This window comes from Rhododendron vialii, chromosome 7a (assembly GCF_030253575.1).
Source record: "Rhododendron vialii isolate Sample 1 chromosome 7a, ASM3025357v1".
NCBI lineage: Eukaryota > Viridiplantae > Streptophyta > Magnoliopsida > Ericales > Ericaceae > Rhododendron > Rhododendron vialii.
In genome coordinates, this window is record NC_080563.1 from 10,068,163 (window position 1) to 10,087,253 (window position 19,091).

Consider the following 19,091-nt stretch of genomic DNA (forward strand, 5'->3'; position numbering starts at 1 on the left):
TATGCATATGCAGCCGAAGACCAACATAAATACCATGCGGGAGAACTGAAAATAAGTAAAAAATAAATTTAAACTAAAAAATAATTTTTCATGTAAATAATTTTTTAACAATATGAATATTCTTTTTTATAGATTTTATCGAAATAATTTTTTATTTACATTATTTTTAAATTTAAAAATGTAAAATAAATATTATTTTTTATAAATGTATTCTGGAAAAGGGCCTAAACCCCTTCCCTGATCGAGACCACACATCTGTGCGGGTGCATTTCCTTTATTTGTGGCCCCGCTAAGGTGTATGGTCCAGATCCTTGATGAACAATTGCTTCGGAAACACTGAATAATTTTTCGATTCGGCCACCCTTCACATCGGAATCGTCATGCCTCCCCGAACTTAACAACCGTTCAATTCTTCTGCAAAGCTTGCAAACTCTCTCTCTCTCTCTCTCTCTCTCTCTCTGTTTCTACACTCTCAACCAGAAGCAAAAGACCAGGATTTTGAAATCGAAAGCAACCCTTGTCCAAATCACAGCGCTTCACATTCCCCCCCGTCTTCTCTCTCTCTCAACTATGAGTACATCGGCCTCGACACACCCCCAGCCCCAGGCGTCAACGGAAACCCCCGAGAACGCCACCCTTTCGCAGATCATTCGGCCCCTCGAACCGAAATCGAAATCGCAATCAACAGCCTTCAACAGGGTCATGCAGGCCCTCACCGCGCGCGACGAGGCCATCAGGAGAGAGACCTCGTACTGGAAGACCCAGTACGAGGTAATGGAGAAGAAACACGGCGAGGCGGCCCTCGAAAAGCTGATCGCGCTCGACGAGCTAGCCAAGTGCATGCGCCTGCTTGGAAAAAACCAAGTCCCAAACGCCGGGATCGGCCAGCGCGTGTTAATAGAACGGGCGGAGGAGGATTTCGACAAGGCGGAGAAGGAGAATGCGAAGCTGAGCTGTAAGTCCGAGAACTCTAAGGTCTCGGCGTTGGAGTCCGAGAAGGAGAAGGCGGAGCGGAGCTGCAAGGTATCCGCGTCGGAGTCCGAGAAGGAGAAGGCGGAGGAGGGTGATAAGAGGCGGTTCGAGGAGTTGAACGGGAGGGTATCAAGCCCTAGACATCCGAAACCGGTTTACGGGCCGCCGTCTGGTCCAAGCTTTCCGGATGTCTTCGACCGTCAGCATCAGTTGGGAAAACAGCTTGAGGCATTTCAAATGGAGCAACGTGAATTTCGGGATGAGACTAGAATTCGGTTTGACCGCATCGATGAAAGCTTGCAAAACCTCACGAACTACTTCTCTGCCTATCCGCCTCCAACAAAAACGAACAAGGGTTTGTTTCTTTGCTGTTCTTTTTTGAAAATAGAGCTTTAGCTGCTTGTCTGTTTTACTGGCTCGACTCGTTATCAAGTTGCAGAATCTCTCTGACTGTATTATTTCTTACAACGTAGAACCATAAAGGAGCACAGGAGATCCTCTGTACCGAGGAGTCAGTCTCGGACCGTTGGATTGTGTGAGAATTTCATAGTTTGCTCATTAATTTTGTATATGCGATCCAATGGTCCGAGATTCCTCCGTACAAAGGTACCGAGAATTCTCGGTACAAAGGATTAGTGTTCGTCAATGGGGAGGGGATTTGTACATCCTAGAGCCACAAACGAGGATTATGAGTTAAGGGGAGGGGATTTGTGGGAGTTGTTGGGGATCTTTTAATGGCCAAAACAAAACTTCTTTAATTGCAATAGAAAAGGTTGATTGGCTAGCTTCTTCTTATAATAGTCATTGTATTACATGCTTTGGGTAAGCTCTGCAAGGCTGACTTCCTTCTTGTCGATTGATTAGGATTTCACAGGTTATGTTCATGCTCTTAGACAAGACGTGGGGCCTTGGGTTGAACCCCTCTTTCGGCGTCTTACCGTCTTCACATTGAAATACTTTGCATAACAAGAATCTTCTTGTTTTTTTTGAATTGTGTTGGGAATTGGATAAGATAGGCTTTTCTGGAAGTTACTTTCAAGTAATCATCCCATTTCAAATTAATCTTTCCGTATGATAGAAGTGAAGACAGTTAAAAGAGCGAAAGAACTTATGCAAAGTGCGTCAGGCTCCCCTCTTGTAGCAGAGTTCAGGAGAGAAAGTAGGCAATACCACTACACTACCCCCACTTGTTTGTCAAGAGGTGCCAGAACACTGGTTGGGGAGACTTCCCAACACATTCGAAAGAGTTTTTGCTAGTATATCAATGGAAGAAATGAAAACGAAGAAGAAGAAGAATGCTAATGATTTGCAATACAAGTTTCCCAATATCTCCAAATAGGGGGATATGCCCTTGTGTAGTTCTTGCTCTACTGATTCATGGATATACAGGGTAATGTGATTGTATATGGCTTTCTGATTACTGTGACATCGAAAGGGTGTAGGGCAGACATTGGCTTTGTCTTTTGTTGATTTTTTGAGTTTCCTTTTGGAACTTGCTGCTTTAAAACTTGTCTCTCTTAGGGCGTTGATTAGGTTGTCCTATAACTTATATTCCATTTATCAATTCTTTTTGAGGTTCTGGTAGGCTAGCCGACTTGAGGTTGGCATCACTAATTAAGTTGCTGTTGGTTCAAAGAATTTTATAGTCAATTAATCAATTTTAGAGCATGTTACCGTAATACAGTAGAATTTCCTACAAATAAGCTATAAACCCTGAATCTTTTTCTGATCAAGCTGTCTCAGTATCTCTTCTCGTTTTTTCTCAAAAGGGAGTTGCCTCTTTCTGTTGTAGGATCTCCGGTTATCATCGGGATATATGACAGTGATGACGAGATGCCCTCCAGAAAAAGAGGTTCATGCAATGATGACGATGACGGTTTGAAACCAACTAAGAAATGTCACGCAAATTCATTTCAAGAGGTGATGAACATCCCTGATGATTCAGATTCTGACCAATTTGATGCACTCAGGTATGACCAGTGGCGACTCTAGGATTTTGGTAACATGGGTCATTCATAAGCATAAATTCTCTTACCAATTATGAATAAAAAAATCAATATTAATGACAATTGATAACAACTGTGCTACTTGCACAGATAATTTAACACATATCTTGCACATACATTTTTGTGGGGCCCATATCGGGTCCCACAAAATGATCCGAACCGCTCATCTTTTTTAAAATATTTTTTGGAAGATTCCTGTAAAAAAATCAGCTCCAACGGATATCGGTAAGAGCTTTCTCAAAATTCGTAGGGCAAAACAGAATGATTCACCCAATGATTTTTGAGAAAGCCCTTACCGATATTTGTTGGAGCTAATTTTTTACAGGAACCCTCCAAAAAATATTTTAAAAAAGATGAGCGGTTCGGATATGGGCCCCACAAAAATGTATATGCAAAATTCTTTGTGTGAGAATCATTTCTGAATTGATAATCTAGTTCAACAGAAAACGCATCAAAAGTTCAACAAGCTTTTCAACTAAAAAATAAATGATATCAAAATGTTATGTACTAATAATCTTCTTTTTAGTTTCACCAAAAAAAAAACTCAAGAACTTCTACAATTGAATTCAACAGGTTTCAGCAAGGGGTGCCCCAACACCACACATTTTTGTGGAGTCCATACACTTAGCGGTTGACTCCACGGAATTGTCTAGTGTTTAGGAGTAATAGTTTTTCTACAAAGGGAGAGGTGAGTTTCAAGTGAGGAAGTAATGTCATGGGGTGGTGTTTCATGTTTTAACTTTTACAGAGGAGAGGGTGGATTTCAAGTGGGGAAATAATCTAGTGTGGTCATCAAATTGTAATGGGGTGGAATAACCTTTGACCCTTTTCCCCTTCTGTTTGAACGGTGGAACAGAACGGTGGAGGAATAGAACGGTGAGCTGGGTACCTGAAAACCGAAGGGGGATGTACCTCCGGAAATAAGCTCTGACAAGCAAGTTAGTATGTGGAAGAAGAGAGTATAAGAGCTTTTGAGAGAGAGAATGAGGAAGAAGATCCCCCACCTGGAGGGGTAGTCCACTATTTATAGGCAAACTTTGGAGTGTTGAACAAGTAGGCTGTATGTCCATGTGCATTGTACTGTTGGGTTGACGTCATGTGTCAGTCATTAAATGAGCGCCGCTTCCCAGGGTCAGCAGAGCCGCACAAGCTAATGTCGGGGATGTCACTTCAAGAAGACCGTTGAACATCCACAGACGAGTCTTACTCCCTAAGTTACAGACTCAGCCGAACGATTATATTGCACCGAGTGCTGTCACATTACCCGAATAACAGGAAGACATGCCGAGCGATGCACATAAGGGACAGAGGAAACGTTCGGCCGAGTAGCTGAGGTTCGGCAAACGTTCAACAAAACAGCGGAGGGTCTTTCCGTGGCACGCCCTGACTTACATACAAATTGAGACAACTGGACAGTGGGTCCCAACCCGTGACCCCTTTGAACTCTCCGAACCGTGGTTATTTCAGCCCACTACAGGTGGTGTTTCATGTTTTAACTTCGGATGAGGGGGTGGATTTCAAGTGGGGAAATAATCTAGTGTGGTGGAATCATCAAATTTTCATGGTGTCATTTAATTTCAGTATATTAAGAGCATCCACATTGTAATAAGCAAATTGGTATGGATAAGCAAACTTAACAACAATGCTAAAAAAACACCTCACATTGTGATAATTAAAGTTACAAATCTTTTAGCAAATAACCAAATTCCACCCATTCCATAATCAAACTTAACAACTTTTACCAATAACCAAAACTCAATAATCAAACCCAATAACCAAATTCAAAACTAAAAAAATAAAAAACACCCCATATTAGAATCGTCTCGTCGAGAAGAATAATTTAGTGTGGTCGGGTGCGTGATTAGAACTTGTTTGTAATTAGACATAGGTGCATTGCGTATTGTGGGGGTTTTTTTTCTAGTGATGCAAAAATAACCAATGTGGATGTAAAGTTTGTTAAGTTTGATTATGCATTAAATAGATAATCAAATGCTGACGTGGCACATTTTGGTTATTGATTTTGATTATTCCCATTGCGGATGCTCTAATAGTAGTTTTTTTTTCCTCCATGGGGTCGCCCGACCCCACGGCTACCACACTGCCGTCTGGAGTAAGTAACTGAAGCTAGCTGATTGCTGTTTCTTTTAGTTACCATCTGGAGTAAGTAAAATGATTGGATTACACAGCTACAAAATTCAATACATTCGTCGCAGACTGCATCCTGACCCACCACCTAGCATATGAAGGATAGCTGCGACTGATATACTGATATATTATTAGGCATGTCCTCCTTCGACGCACTAAGCTTCATGCAAATATCTGAGCCATCATAGTGCAAAGCTCTATATATATACTAAGATATCTCAAAATCTAGTTGCCAGCTTCACAATGCTCCTAGCCTAAATTTGACATAAATATGCTCACAACTTCCATTGCACGAGCAATTTTCTTTCAGACCATAGCATGCATCAAGCAGCCTGTGTTTGAAGCATGGGGCACTCTAGCCATGCCTTATTGCCCCTCTGCAGTGGCTGCTGTCTGCTGCTTGTTCCTTAGAAGGCCTGAAATAACTTTCCCAGGTTGTGGTAACTGGTTTAGCTCATTACCTTCTCAACATATTCTGCCTATGATAATTCAGCTTTTCTGTTCACTCTTTCCGTGCTAATTCGTATCAATCAAGCTTCACAAACCCAACACTCCCTATTCCTGCAGAATAACTACTTTTTCCAATCTATACCTTGGCTTCTTTTTATGATTTCAATGAAGTTCCGTTTGGGAAAAGCAAGCTGGTTTTCAAGCTTTCTGTCCACGCAGTAAATACATCTCCAGGAGATGTTTGTGGTCAATATGTTTTTTTTTTTTGCTCAGCTTGTGGTCAATATGTTAGTGTCTTCCCAAGGTCCCAACCCCATAACAATGAAGTATAAACAAACCAATAAAAACTGTTAGTATCACTTATCAGTTTTAGTGAGAGAAAGGGATTCAAGCGCTTCTGTAGCTATGTGGCTCATCACAATGAAAATTTTGAAATAAAGAGTGGGGTTGTTCTTCAAGCTGGCATGAAAGCTCTGCTAAAGACTTCTTTTCTTCAGGCTTGGCCATGGCAGCTGGGCACATGCCCACCTCTAAGTGTTAATATCACTTTTGTTAATTTGTAAGGTAACCCCAGACTATCGCTGTTATTTATTTGCTCTTCCCTCTGTTAATTATTGTGTATGCATTTTCAACAGAGGAATTAGCGTGGGAAAGTAACTGATGACGATCCACAAGGAAAGCTGAAGAGATCTGTTTCGGAGGCAGGTATTCTATCCGAACGGTCTTGATGACTGTAAAAAGTTAGCCCTTTTGTTATTTGAATCAGTTGTTTGAGATTTTCCAGAAAAACAAGATGCATTTTTGCTCCCTCCTTAAGAGTCACCTGATCAAATCACAGTGGAGCAATGATGCCAGACACAGATCTATTTTGACTTTGGTTCAAATGGTTTTCTCATGGCTGTGAAACTCTAATTTATATTTTCTTAGGTTACTTATGTGAATGTTGCGGAAACAATCTCTCTGTTTGCAGGGGGGTAAGGCTGCTTACATCAACAATTCCCCAGACCCCGCAATGGGGGGAGCCTCGTGCCCTTTACTTATGTGAATGTACCTTAGACATACCTGCCATGTTGTGTTAAGTATTTTGTTGTAACATTCTCAGTTGAATGCTGCTCATGGTAAAGTCGAGTATCACGGTGGTAGGTTCTCTCTGAATCTGTGCAATTACCATGGCCATTAGGCCTGTGCCAAAAACCCGTCCACCCCGCGGACCCGACCCCACCCGAAGGGTTTTGGGCGGGGTTGAACATGTGGTTCGGACCGGTATGGATTCAATTTCTGTTAAAAATCAGATTTCGGTTCAGGGTTCGGTTCGGTGCGTTTTTTTACCCGACCCGACCCGACCAATGCACAAAGGCAAACTCGATTTCTGGTTGGACCCGACCCGATCCGACGAATCGGGTTCACGGACAGTTCTTACCCTTCTTCGGTTCGGTTTACGGACCTACAATATTTGTTACCCGACATGTCGGGTTCGGGGTCAAACCCGACCCGACCCGACCCATGCACACCCCTAATGGCCATCTTGTTTAAGAAACTTGCTTGATCTAGTTTTGGAACTGCTGATTATGGTCATTTTGTCATAGTGAATTTTCTTTTGCACCAGGATAATATAAGATGGTTGTAAGGCTTTGTTTTGCTAAGGTTCTTATTTTTTAACTACTTATTTTTCGCTTTGCAAGACAGATTGATTTTTTACAATGTATCACCTTCAATTCAGAAAATTACTACTTTTTTCTCTTAGCGGAAAGGGGCCTAAGTCCTTCACAGATATGCCGGGGATCTGTTGAAGTGTTGATCTTTTGAGGAGTTTGTGGTGGTGGTGATCCGTATGTGTGTGATTTTTTTATTATTTTATTTTTTTGCAAAATTTGTTTTTTTGTTTTTAATCTGTTGAAGTGGTGGTGTTCTAGTGGTGATCTTCTTCTCCCAAATATCACCGGAGAATGTGGTGACGGTGGTGGTGATCAGTTGAAGCTGGGGTTGGGGGAGGGCGGATGAGGAGGGGTGTTTTGGTCAAAAATCAGCCGGACTAATTATGCCCACCTCAAAGCCCACCCTTAAATAATCCTTTTAAGCCGGATAAGGGGAGAGAAATATGGAGGGGAGAATTTTTGCAGCCAAGTATAGGAAAAACAGCCACATCAAGCCTTATCCTCCCGGATAAGCTTTGGAAGGGAGCTTTAACTTGCATCCAATCGGACCCCTAAAAGAAATGCTTCCGCACATTTGTAACTTACAAAAACGGCACGCAAGTTCACGTTTGTCTCATTTTTGTCGTGTCTTACTTTTCTTCTGTCTCGTATTCTACTACTTCTCTTCATCAGTAGCCATGAAAGCATCTACGATCCCTAATCAAAATTGAATAATCAAAAATTATTACATTACCTTATGGTTATCCATTCAAGGGATTATTAAGGTTAGCAATATAGAGGTGATCCACAATAGCATAAACAAAATCGAAAATTAAAATTTGTCACATCACATTTTCAAATTATAAAAAACCAAAAAATTGTGTACATAGAAAGCAGCTTTTTTAAAAGAGTCTTGTTATATGTACCGATGCCGTTCGTAAGGAAATCGTACCGACGGTTGCGTCGGGCCGTCTCCGGCTACTGGACGCCCGATCCAATTTGTCCAAAAATTCTATAAAAAAAAACGAGGGGCTCTACGCGGGAATCAACAGCATCCGATGTGTTTATGGTGCTTGATCTAAATATCCTATTTTTCATATATACATGAATACACGAAAAATAGGGTGTTTAGATCAAGTACTTTACACACATCGGATGCCATTGATTCCCGTGAAAGGCCCCTCGTTTTTTTTTTTTAGAATTTTTGGACAGATCGGATCAACCGTCCGGTGGCCGGAGAAAACCCAGCACAATTGTCGGTACAATTTCCCTACAAACAGCGTCGGTACCTATAGCTTTTTCCTTTTTAAAAATAGTTTTTAAAACTAATAAAAATTGGTTATTAGAAATATAAAATAATTTTTTGAAAAATATTGTTAAAAAAAATATTTTCCGTAAAAAAAAAAGTTTCAAAATCAGAACAGTAAAAAAACAAAAGTTTGTGTAAAAGAAGTTTTAAAAAAAAGTTTTCTATAAAAGAACAGTCTTTGGAGGAAAAAAAAAAACAGTTCTTATGTAAAAACTATTTTTAACTATATTTTTGAAAGCATTGTTGAGAGAGAGAAGATTTTGTGTAATGATGTATGTACGAAATAAAGAAAATGAGTGGTTCAATAAATTTGGTTATTGGTAAAAAATTGCTAGTTTTGGTTAGGGGAGTGATTTTGCCATTCTCTTTTTTGTTAATGCTACTCCCCTTTGTGTCTTGATTAAATAATTTGTTTTGTGAGAGAATGGAAGTGGCATTAACAAAAAGGGGAGGTGACAAAATCAATTGCCTTTGGTTATGATCCAATGGCCAAAATTTGGTGGATCAAACATCATATAAGTTAATTGGTTCCAAAATTGTTTACACGCATGTTTCAAATGGTATTTTCTTCTTCGCCTGCTCTATATCTCATTCTCTTTACCCACAAACTGTTTCTCTTTCTTTTCCTCCAAAAGTGAAGCTCATATCTTTCGATCATCTACAATTCAACTCATTGTTGCTGGATTAAGGTATTTCACTTTTTTTTTCCCGTTTCTATTTTATTCTTTTTTCGTTCCTCTCTCTGTGGTTGAGTACATGAAAAACCTTACATTTTTTTTCCAAATTCAAGAGCACATCTGAATTTTTTTTTTTAGTACATGATTTTTTTTCCAAATTTATAATATGAGGGATGAAAGTCACCAATTTTTCCCAAAATTAAGGAAACGATATATTTTTGCCAAAAAAAAAATGTAATGGAGGGAAGTGATCAATGGTGGAAAACATAAGGGAGAGAGAGAGAGAGAGAGAGAGAGAGAGAGTGTGTGTGTGTGAAATTGTAGTGGACCTCTTATTTTGGTTATAAACTAGAAGTGACTATTGTGGACCTCAACATTGTTAAGCTTAGCAACTTCTTAAATAGATAATCAAAAGCTAATGTTTCAACTTTTGGTTATCCATTTTTGATTATACTACTGTGGATGGCCTAAGATTGCTAAGTTTAATTATTCCAATATGCAAATTTTTAAGCAAACATTACTAATCTTAACAATATTTTGGTTTTGGTTGCCATTTTGGATGCTCTGAGATGGAACATCTCCTACTCAAATTCATCTAATTCTTCTTGCTTTCACAAATGCTCCCGCCCCAATTATAGTCTATCCTCCAGTTTAATCCAATTTTGGACCGATACGAGCCTACTGCAAACTTAAATTAATTGGTGATCGAAACTGTTTATATTATAATGTCACGTTGGTATAGAAATGTTAACTTGATCGGAAATTGATAACTGCATGTACACAACAGTTTAAGGGGTCGTTTCCACTAAATTATTTGTCTACAACTTCTTGCTTTTAGCAAACTTGTTTCTACTAAACTACAATTTCTTGCCTTTATTCAATTTTCCTTTTGCCTTCACGTATAGTTTAGTAAAAATAACTTGACTATGAAGTACTACAAGAAGTAGTCCACAACTTTTAACTTGGCGGAAACGCCCGCTTAGCATTTCATATTGCATGGCAGTTGTTAGCCAATCTGGTTGTATCCATTAGCTCCTGAGGAGAAGGTTTGGGTTTCGAGTGTATAGATAGACATTGAACTCTCTTTGTTGCTACCTCACTAATTTTCTCTGACCTCCATTGATGTATGCGAGATTGGGAAAACAAATTATCACGTCCTAAAAAAACCAACAATAAAATTAGACGGGGAATCAACTTGGTCTTGTATCAGATTCTAATCTCATTTAGGATTGAGAAAAAAAAAATGATCTTCCAGGACTTAAAAAAAAGATACTAGAAAGTAGAAACTACCTAGGGCCATGGCTTCCCCAAATACTATTTTGTAATGAGAGCTGCTACACACACAGCAGTTTGTGCACAGATTGTGCACAGATTTTTTTGTGGGGCCCACCACGGGTCCCACACAAGTCATCCGAGCCGTTCATTAAATGTAAAACAGTTTTTCAAAGGTCCCCGTAAAAAATAGGCTCAATCCAATACCTATAGGTGCTTCATCCAACCATCTAACTTTTCATTCAGATTTTCGGTTAATGAAAAGTTATGTGGTTGGATCGAGCACTTATAGGTATCGGATTGAGCTTTTTTTTTATGGGATCCCTTGAAAAAGTGTTTTACATTTAATGAACGGCTCGGATGATTTGTGTGGAACCCGTGGTGGACCCCATAATAAAATCTGTGCACAATCTGTGCACAAAGTGTATGTGTGTGTAGACTTTCTGTTTTGTAATTAGCCTTTCCGGATTTTCAAAACAGGAGTAAAAGAAATCAATAATTCGGCTTTCAGCCCTTCAAGATTTGAACAATTCTAGTTTTGCTTTATGGAGTATTTTCAAAGAGAAGAAGATGGACCCCGTCCACTAAGGTTATAATTTTTTAAGTAATTATTTTTCGCTTTACGAATATGTCATTTTCTCATAATATATTATATTTAATTAAAAAATTCAATTAAGTGCTTATTTTCCACAATGAAACAAGAAACGATAATAAGGATAATTTCTTCGTATGGCCCATGAGGTCATTTAACATACTAGTACAAAAAGAATTTGTATCGCCCCACGAGGTCATTCAAATTAACCGCTTCGTCATTTATGTTTTTTTTTAATCTTTAGTAAATTTTTTAATCTATTTTTACATTAAATGTATATGCCGTACCTTTATTAAAAATATCAAAAAAAAATTTAAATGTTAAAAAAATTAAATATAAAGACAAAAAAATACAAAAAAATATGCAATCGTGACGAGTCAAGGTCAGTCAGAGGCAAGAGCAATTCCAAATACAAGTAGGAGTGGTTCGGCTGCAAACGAGGCCCAACCTCCGAGGCTTGGCTTGACAAAAAAATTACTCTAGTTTGTCTCGAGTTCGGTTTGGGTCTAAACAATTGAGCTTGAGCTCGGCTCTTTTGAAGCTCAGACTTAGCTTATAAAATAAGTACTTAATTTGGAACTTCTCAAAGAAAAATAAGAAGGATTATTCCACAAAACCTAAATAAGCAGTTTATTTCACATTTTCAAACTCAAAAATAACGAAAATGAAAAATAATTTTTCAATTTTTTTTGCACCGTATTGAAGATCTCAATGAGATCTATCAAATAAGATACATATTGATAGGAAAATTATTTGCGTAAGCACATAATTTTTGAACTTGAAATTATCTTCTTAAAAAATAAGTAATTGTTCACCATTTTGTGGAACAACCCTTCTTATTAGACAAAAAATAAGAACTTAAACCCGTTCTGGAACGGGGCCTAATAGTTTTTCTCATTTGAGTTTCAAAAATTGAATCGATTTGAATTCACGTTCAAGTTCAGCTTGTTCAGAATTTTTTAAACTCAGACTCGACTTGGCTCGACAAAACTCATTAGAATTAAACAAAAAAAATTTGCCTCAAGATGTCGATATCTCACGCCTAATCGAACAGTTATAAAAAATTATGACTGCTTACAAAAGAATACTCCCTCCGTCCCAAAATGGATGACAATTTTTGAAACTCGTGTCATATTTCATCGCTTATATCTTTCAATCTATAATATTTTTCATGAGTTTGAAAACTTTGTATAATAGAACTAATCAAGAACTATCAAACAAGATCCATATTGCATATATTTTGAGATCCATATTGAAATATATAAGTAATTGAAATTGGCACAGATATCAAAAATTTGACATCCAATTTAGGACGGAGGGAGTAATTAAGAACGGAGATATTTTTTTGTCGATTTTGAAATATGATGAGTTACAAGTGCATTGGAAAATGATTTTGGCACGTAGTACGAAGTAATATTTATTTTTGTTAACGTCACTCACCCTGTAAGTTTATTTTTTGTGCAAAAATACGGTTTGCCGGGGAGTGACGTTAACAAAAAAAAGAAGTGACAAAATCATTTTTCTATTTCATCTATCTTGATGTTTATTTTTTGTTTCCTATATGCGGTTTTTCAAGCAAAGTGCACTTGGCAATGATTTTGGCACTCTAATTTTTTATGATGACACTTAAAAACTTGTTTTTTAGTGTAATATATACATAGCAAGCACACTAAGAGATAAATTTTGGAGTGCCATTGTAAATTTTTTGGAGTGCGATTATAAAAAATTAGAGTGCCAAAATCAATTTCCGTAATTAAATATGCGTTGTACTTTCCAAATACAGTATGATATACGGAGTACAATAAATTAGTTTATTTTTATTTTAACAAGAAAAACTAATTACCCTTGTATTCCACTTCTTCCCATCAGTCCCTCTTTACCACCGCCGCTTTCCCTACCTCCACGACGATGGCTCTGAGGGCGGCGACGCTAAGAAGCGCCGGGCAGAAAATGATGTCCGCATTCGGACCCAGAAGGTGGGCCCCCGCCATCGCCGCCCAACCTCCGCCGCTCGACAGTTCTATGGTTCACGCCGCCGTCACTGCACCTTTTGTTTTGCCGGAACTCGATCGGGACTCCGTTGACAACAACGGCAACGCGGAGTACGGGTTCCGCAGTTTCTCTTTAGGCGGTGGGTCGATGGAGCTCATGGCCGTCCCCAAAAAGAAGGTTGGTTAATTCACCCTCCCATTTCTTCGTTGTCTTTTTGATTTTTTTGGTATGTTGTAAGTTTTCAGATTTTGGGTTTTTATTTATTTATTGTTGTTTATTTAGTTTTTTCTTGAGGAGATTGGAAATTCGATAGGGTTAGTAATGCTGTGGGATTATCAATATCGAGAAATTTTTGTAAAGTCTCAATAGGATTGGCTGTGCAATGGATATGTAATCCCTGTATAATTGATGCACTCAGAAGCTGGAAATGACTTCCGTTGTCTTTTTAATCTATTCCATGTTACAGCCTCTTTGGATGGTGAGAAACGGTGGGAAATGAAAGAAAAGAGAATCCCTTTTACAGCACTAAAAGAAATGTGAAATGTGAAATGGTGAGAAGGATGGTAAATAATAATGATATGAGAAGAACCTTTACTTGTCAATTTTTTTCCCCAACAAATCTTGGTGAGATATAGTGAGAAGCCATTAGGCCCGTTACCCTTTGTTTTATCTCTCTTTCTCATAATCTAAAGGGCCGGTTAGTCTGCGCAATCAAATGGATGATTGGGACTGGTACTTTGCATTTCACTTGAGTTGGATGTTCACTCCTACATATGCTAGTTCTTGTACTACATGTTTGATTTGTGTCTTGAAGCTTCGATTTTTGTAGTTACTAATACTTTCAGTTTCTTAGTAAGCCATATGCCATACTTCGTCTGAATTGCCGGATCCCCCTCCACCATGTATCATTAACTCTTTGCAAGAAAATTGGACCTAAGGTATTGGGTCTAGGGCACTTCATGATTGCCGTCTTTTTTCTTTTTAAAGTTAATTCCTTGTATCTTCATTTTCATTTCTAGACATCACATAGGATTTGATTTACCCTAAAGTTTGTGCATTTTTGCAATTTGCTCATGGTTTTCATAATGTTGTTTTGTTCGAAAATTCTATGGTCTAAGTTGTTTGAAACTCACCACTCCTTACTATCAAAAGTACATCTGAGGTATTGAACACCATTGGCTTACTTTCCACATGGGACCTTCACCTACGACCTGGTTTTTTTTTGGGAAAATTCAAAATTTTATTTGAAGAATTGACATTACACCCTCCAAATTACAAGGGAACCTCAGATTGGTAATTTTTCAGCCAAATCAGCTTGGGATGCCTGTCGGCATAGGAATTCTTTCCAACCTTGGCATGCACTTGTGTGGTTCAGCCAAGGTGTGCCTAGATGGAGTTTCATTGCTTGGTTGGCTGTCTTGGGAAGGCTGTCAACAAAGGACAGGTTAGTGAGTTGGGGTATGGTGGTGCCCCCTCTTTGTTCTCTCTGCTTGAGTGATATAGAATCCTATAGCCATCTTTTCTTTGAATGCCAGCTTTCTAAGATGATTTGGGGGCAAATTTTGGCTAGAAATGGGATTACTAGGCCGGTTCTGCCTTTGGCCCAGGAATTGGAGTGGGTAGTCCAGTATAGAAAAGGGAAAATCTTGCGTGATTCTTTGTATAAGCTGTCTTTGACAGCCTTCATTTATGTTCTTCGGGGGGAGTGGAACTTGAGGATCTTCCAAGGCAAATCCAGAGGTGTTGATGGGATTGTGGGTGAAGTCTTTAACTCTGTGAGAGCCAAGGTTAGCTCTTGGTCATCTGCCAAATTCTCCATGCAGAATAGGAGGATTTGTATGATTGGCTCCTAGATTCTAGGATTTTTTCTATAAATAATGGTTCATAGTTTCCTTGTGAGGTTGTTTTTTGGTCGTCTCTTGGACATTTTGATGTATGGGTGGCCAGGGGATGCCCCTGTTGATTCTTGTAGCTTCGTGTGTGTTTTTTGGTTATATAAAATTTTACTTACCAAAAAAAAAAAAAAAAAAAATACAAGGGAACCTAAGAAGAAACATTAATTTTAGGTACAAGCTGTTATAGAAAGAAGGGTTTGCCAAGAATGGCAAAGAGCAAGGTTTATAGGTAAAGCTTTTACAGAAGAGAATTGAGAACCTTTGATCCTTACATCAAACCTAATCTTGTCAACCACATTCAAAGTTGGCCTTTGAATACCGTGGAAACTTTATAGTTCCTTTCCTGGTTGATATGATAAACCATGGTTACCCAAGCTGTTTTCCTTATAATGTTGTTGAAGGGACTTCCCACTGAATTTGCCAGTAAGCCAACTGACTTCATTAGGCCAGGAATGTTGAGGCTTAGAATGCCCCATTAAGAGTGAACTTGCTGCCAAACTGATCTTGAAAAGGGGCAGCTAAAAAAAAGATGGAAAAGTCTTTCATTGTCAATCTGGCATAGAGGGCAAGTTGGAGATCTCAGATATGTGAACATCCCAACTTATGATTTCATCCTTCGTTTGGAGACTGGCTTTGATTGCCAACAATGGAGGATGAATACTGATACAGGATATAGACAAGATATGCGATAGACGGATAGGGCAATACAAGAAAATCTTGAAAAGTAGGATACGGGTACTGCTAGGATACGTAAGATTAGAAGGCATATTTATAGGCTTGTAGCATTGTATTACCCAATACCCATAATAACAAGAAGAGATATAAACCTATTGTGTTTTCCTTATGCAATTTTGTTGTATATAAGAGTGCTTGGTTACTTGTTTATTATTGAAGTTTAATTTTATACTGCTTGGTTACTTGTTTATTATTGAAGTTTAATTTTATACTCATGCATGACACAATAAAATGAAAAATTATAAACGTCTCTCTCTCTCTCTAGAAAGTAAGTGAAGAGCTACAAATCTATCATTTCCATTATTCCTAACTATTTTACTCTACTACTATGCAAGAATTGTCACAATCTTAATTTCAAAAAAGTTCGGATACGTGTCTTAAAGTATCCAAAATGTATCCGATACTCAAAAAATTTAGAAATTAATCTTTATATTATGGATATTTTTGCGATACGTATCCTCGAGTATCCATCTGAAGACTGAAGGTGTTCTATATATCATTAGGATTAATTGTCTAATGAATGTGTAGTCCCTGTAAAAAATGATGCATCAAGAAGCTGGAAATAACTTCCATAGGTTTTGTAATTGAATCTATGTGTTACAGCCCCTGTGGATGGTGAGATTTGTGAGAAAGGATGGGAAAATGAAAGAAAGGAGAATCCATTTTACTAATTTGGATAACTAAAGAGATGAAAAATTGTGAGAAAGAATGAGAAATAAAGTGCAAAGATGAATCTTTATAAGTACATTTTTGTTGCTCACCAAATCTCATCCTTGTTGGGGAGATTCAGTGAGAAGCCACAACCCTTTCTGTTCTCTCCCTTTCTCACAATCCAATGGGCCTGTTAGTACGGGCAATCCCATGGCCATTGGGACTGGTACTTTGCATATAGCTGAAAATTCTTCCCATCCATTTCAACACTCATTATTTTTTCAGTTAATACTAGAATTTGAGTTCGATGGTCCCTCCTATAGTTCTATCTGGATCTTGCTTAGGGAAAATGACGGCCCAGGACGTGTTTTGATAATTAATACCCGCCAAGGACATGCTGAAAACATTTGTTAATGCTGAAAATGTCCTTGGAGGGTATTAATTATCAAACACGTCCTTGGCTGTCATTTTCCCTCTTGCTTATGGTTCTACAGTTCTACCACATACGTGATTTGTGTTTTCAAGCTGCAATTTTGTTTGTTAATACTAATATTTCAGTTGCTTACTAAGACCATGCGTTTCTCTACCTGGGTATTTGAAAACGTATTTTGGCTCTTGCACGTTGAAGAATGTAGCAAAATACAATAATTGGTCTGAGTTGCACAATGGCCCTCCACCATGTATCATTTAGTCTTTGCAAGAAAATTGAGTAGGAATTTATTGGGTCTAGGGAACTTCATGATTACAGATTCATGTTAGTTAATCCTTTTCACTTCCTTTGGGTTATGGACACTGCAAACGATTTGATTTACTCTAAATCTTCTGTATGTTTGCAGTTTAGTCATGGTTTTCATAATGTTTTATGAGTCATGTTGTTTAAGTGTTTGAAACCTGTCACAACTCACACGTTACTATGAAAAGTGCATCTGAGGTTTTAGGCACCCTAATACCTTGGTTGGGCTATGCAGCATTTCTCCCCCAGGTCTTTTATGAATTTTTTTTGTTTTTTACTGTCCATAAGTTATTTCTTTGAGCCATATTTTATCTCCTTTTCAAGCATAGTGGGGTGATTTTTTCTCTTTGTTATTTTGATTTCCTAATGAAGAACCGACTTCACTATCATGAATGGCGATTGGAGAAGGGTGTCATCTTCACGAACATTTTCCATTAGCTATAGATTCCCATGCATGTTGTTATGATATAGACTACATAGTTATGCTTGGTATAGGAAAATTCAGAATCGGTCCGACTGACATCATTAGGAGGAACCCCTCATGTTAATATAGGGCTCTTGTTTTCCAAAACTTATTCATTCGATAGATCCTTTTTTTGTCAACTAGATAGAGATGCTCTTTCTGTTCTACTGGCATCTGTCAGTTCCCCTCCTCATGTATCACTGGATAATCTGCCAAATTGTTGTTTTTTTTGAATTATCATATTACAATGCCATAACCATTAGTTCAATTTGCACCCTTATGTATTTGTTTGTTGTGGATATTTTGTGGCTGTAGAATACTTGAGTGAAATAAGAGCTTTCATTGAAAGTATCCGTGCAAATGACAAAGATTTCTTGATCTTGCAGGTTTCTCCACACGAGAGGCATTAGAAATGGACCAAAGGCTTTGAAACCCGTTCCTGTCATCATCCGCTGCAAGTAAGGCTCCTCTTATTGTTTTGGTATAAACTTATGGATGCATGACAACATGTGGTAACCTGGAAGTGTGTTGAAACTTCTCAGTGCAGTAGTGTTAATGGTCTGGTTCGCCTCTGAAGTCGGGCACAAAGTCTTTTTCGGTGTATAAAGCATTTTCTTTAAATGTCAGTTGTCATTCTATTACCACTAATCAGCTACTGGAAGTTCTTGTGGACTTCTGAGCTTTTGGCGTAAGATAACCCACTGGCAAATACAGGCATTCATTTGTGGTACAAGTCATAACGTGAAAAGACTTTTACTTAACAATGCCTTGAGTATTAAAGAGGGAAAAGAATAGGAAAAAGGAAACAGTATTCACGTGCTCTTGCAAAACAGCACACACCTAGAAATAGATCAACTTTTTTTTTTCCTTCTTTCCTTCCGTACTTGGGTGCTTGTTAGGCTCCCCATTGGCAGTTAAATTTTGGTAGGTGGATGACTTGTTCGGTGTGAGTGCCGTTCTGAGTTGTAAAACTTCGAATATGCTGTAGAGGATAATGGAGGTGTTGAGTTGAGCAAGTGTGAATGGGTTTGGATTGTATTTGGCGCATTTGATATTTGCTAGTTTATGACTTTGTGGGTACATTACTTCACGGATTGAATGTGTTCGTCTGTATATTTAATTTGTTGATTTGAAGCCCGAGTGTTCTGTGATGTTTTTGTTAATTAGTTAGTTATATAAGTCTCAGATCGGGGAATATGCTTATATTATATAAATGGTGATTTTGGAGCTCTAATCATCATTTTTAACACTTGTTACATCATTTGCAGGAGTTGTGGCCGAGTCAAGCTTCCGCACTTCTATTGTTGCAGTGGAGATGGAAGAAATACCGGTGAACTGAATAGTTCATCCAGTTGATCCGTCCCGTCGTTTTTTCATTCCGCAGCAACGTGTCATTGAACTGAATCCGCTGGTTTATTTGTATCACGTGATCATCGGAAACAAATGATCGACTTGTATACGGAGGTAATGATCTTGGGATGGAAGAGCTTGGAAAACACCCGAAAATTGAAAATCAACCATATTACCACTGTATCTCTTTTTCACCTCTTTTGAGCCAGTGCCTA

General features: G+C 38.3%; 1 protein-coding gene and 1 long non-coding RNA gene across 3 annotated transcripts; both read left to right on the forward strand.

Annotated features, from left to right (window-relative positions):
* The first annotated feature begins 427 nt into the window (after window positions 1–427).
* LOC131333184 (uncharacterized) lies at window positions 428–6,473 on the forward strand. 2 transcript variants are annotated; one of them, XR_009201748.1, is made up of 3 exons: window positions 428–1,327; window positions 2,765–3,053; window positions 3,414–4,557. XR_009201748.1 is itself a non-coding variant. In XM_058367555.1 (3 exons), the coding sequence occupies exons 1-3, from the start codon at window positions 571–573 to the stop codon at window positions 6,228–6,230; spliced, it is 957 nt and encodes a 318-aa protein (XP_058223538.1). In that variant the 5' UTR covers window positions 428–570; the 3' UTR covers window positions 6,231–6,473. The 2 variants fall into 2 exon arrangements, 1 of the variants encoding a protein (XP_058223538.1); XM_058367555.1 differs by lacking the exon at window positions 3,414–4,557 and adding an exon at window positions 6,209–6,473 and having other exon boundaries at window positions 2,765–2,942.
* An 11,517-nt stretch (window positions 6,474–17,990) lies between these two features.
* On the forward strand, window positions 17,991–19,010 carry LOC131332644 (uncharacterized). Its single transcript, XR_009201676.1, has 2 exons — window positions 17,991–18,552; window positions 18,795–19,010. It is a non-coding gene; the product is annotated as an uncharacterized LOC131332644 (long non-coding RNA).
* The last annotated feature ends 81 nt before the right edge of the window (window positions 19,011–19,091 follow it).

Bases quoted from the DNA above. Each gene is read 5' to 3' on its own strand.
- LOC131333184 (XM_058367555.1), top strand. From the start codon at position 571: ATGAGTACATCGGCCTCGACACACCCCCAGCCCCAGGCGTCAACGGAA. The intron at 1,328-2,764 runs GTTTGTTTCTTT...TTTCTGTTGTAG, and splicing joins TCCAACAAAAACGAACAAGG to GATCTCCGGTTATCATCGGG. The intron at 2,943-6,208 runs GTATGACCAGTG...CATTTTCAACAG, and splicing joins GACCAATTTGATGCACTCAG to AGGAATTAGCGTGGGAAAGT.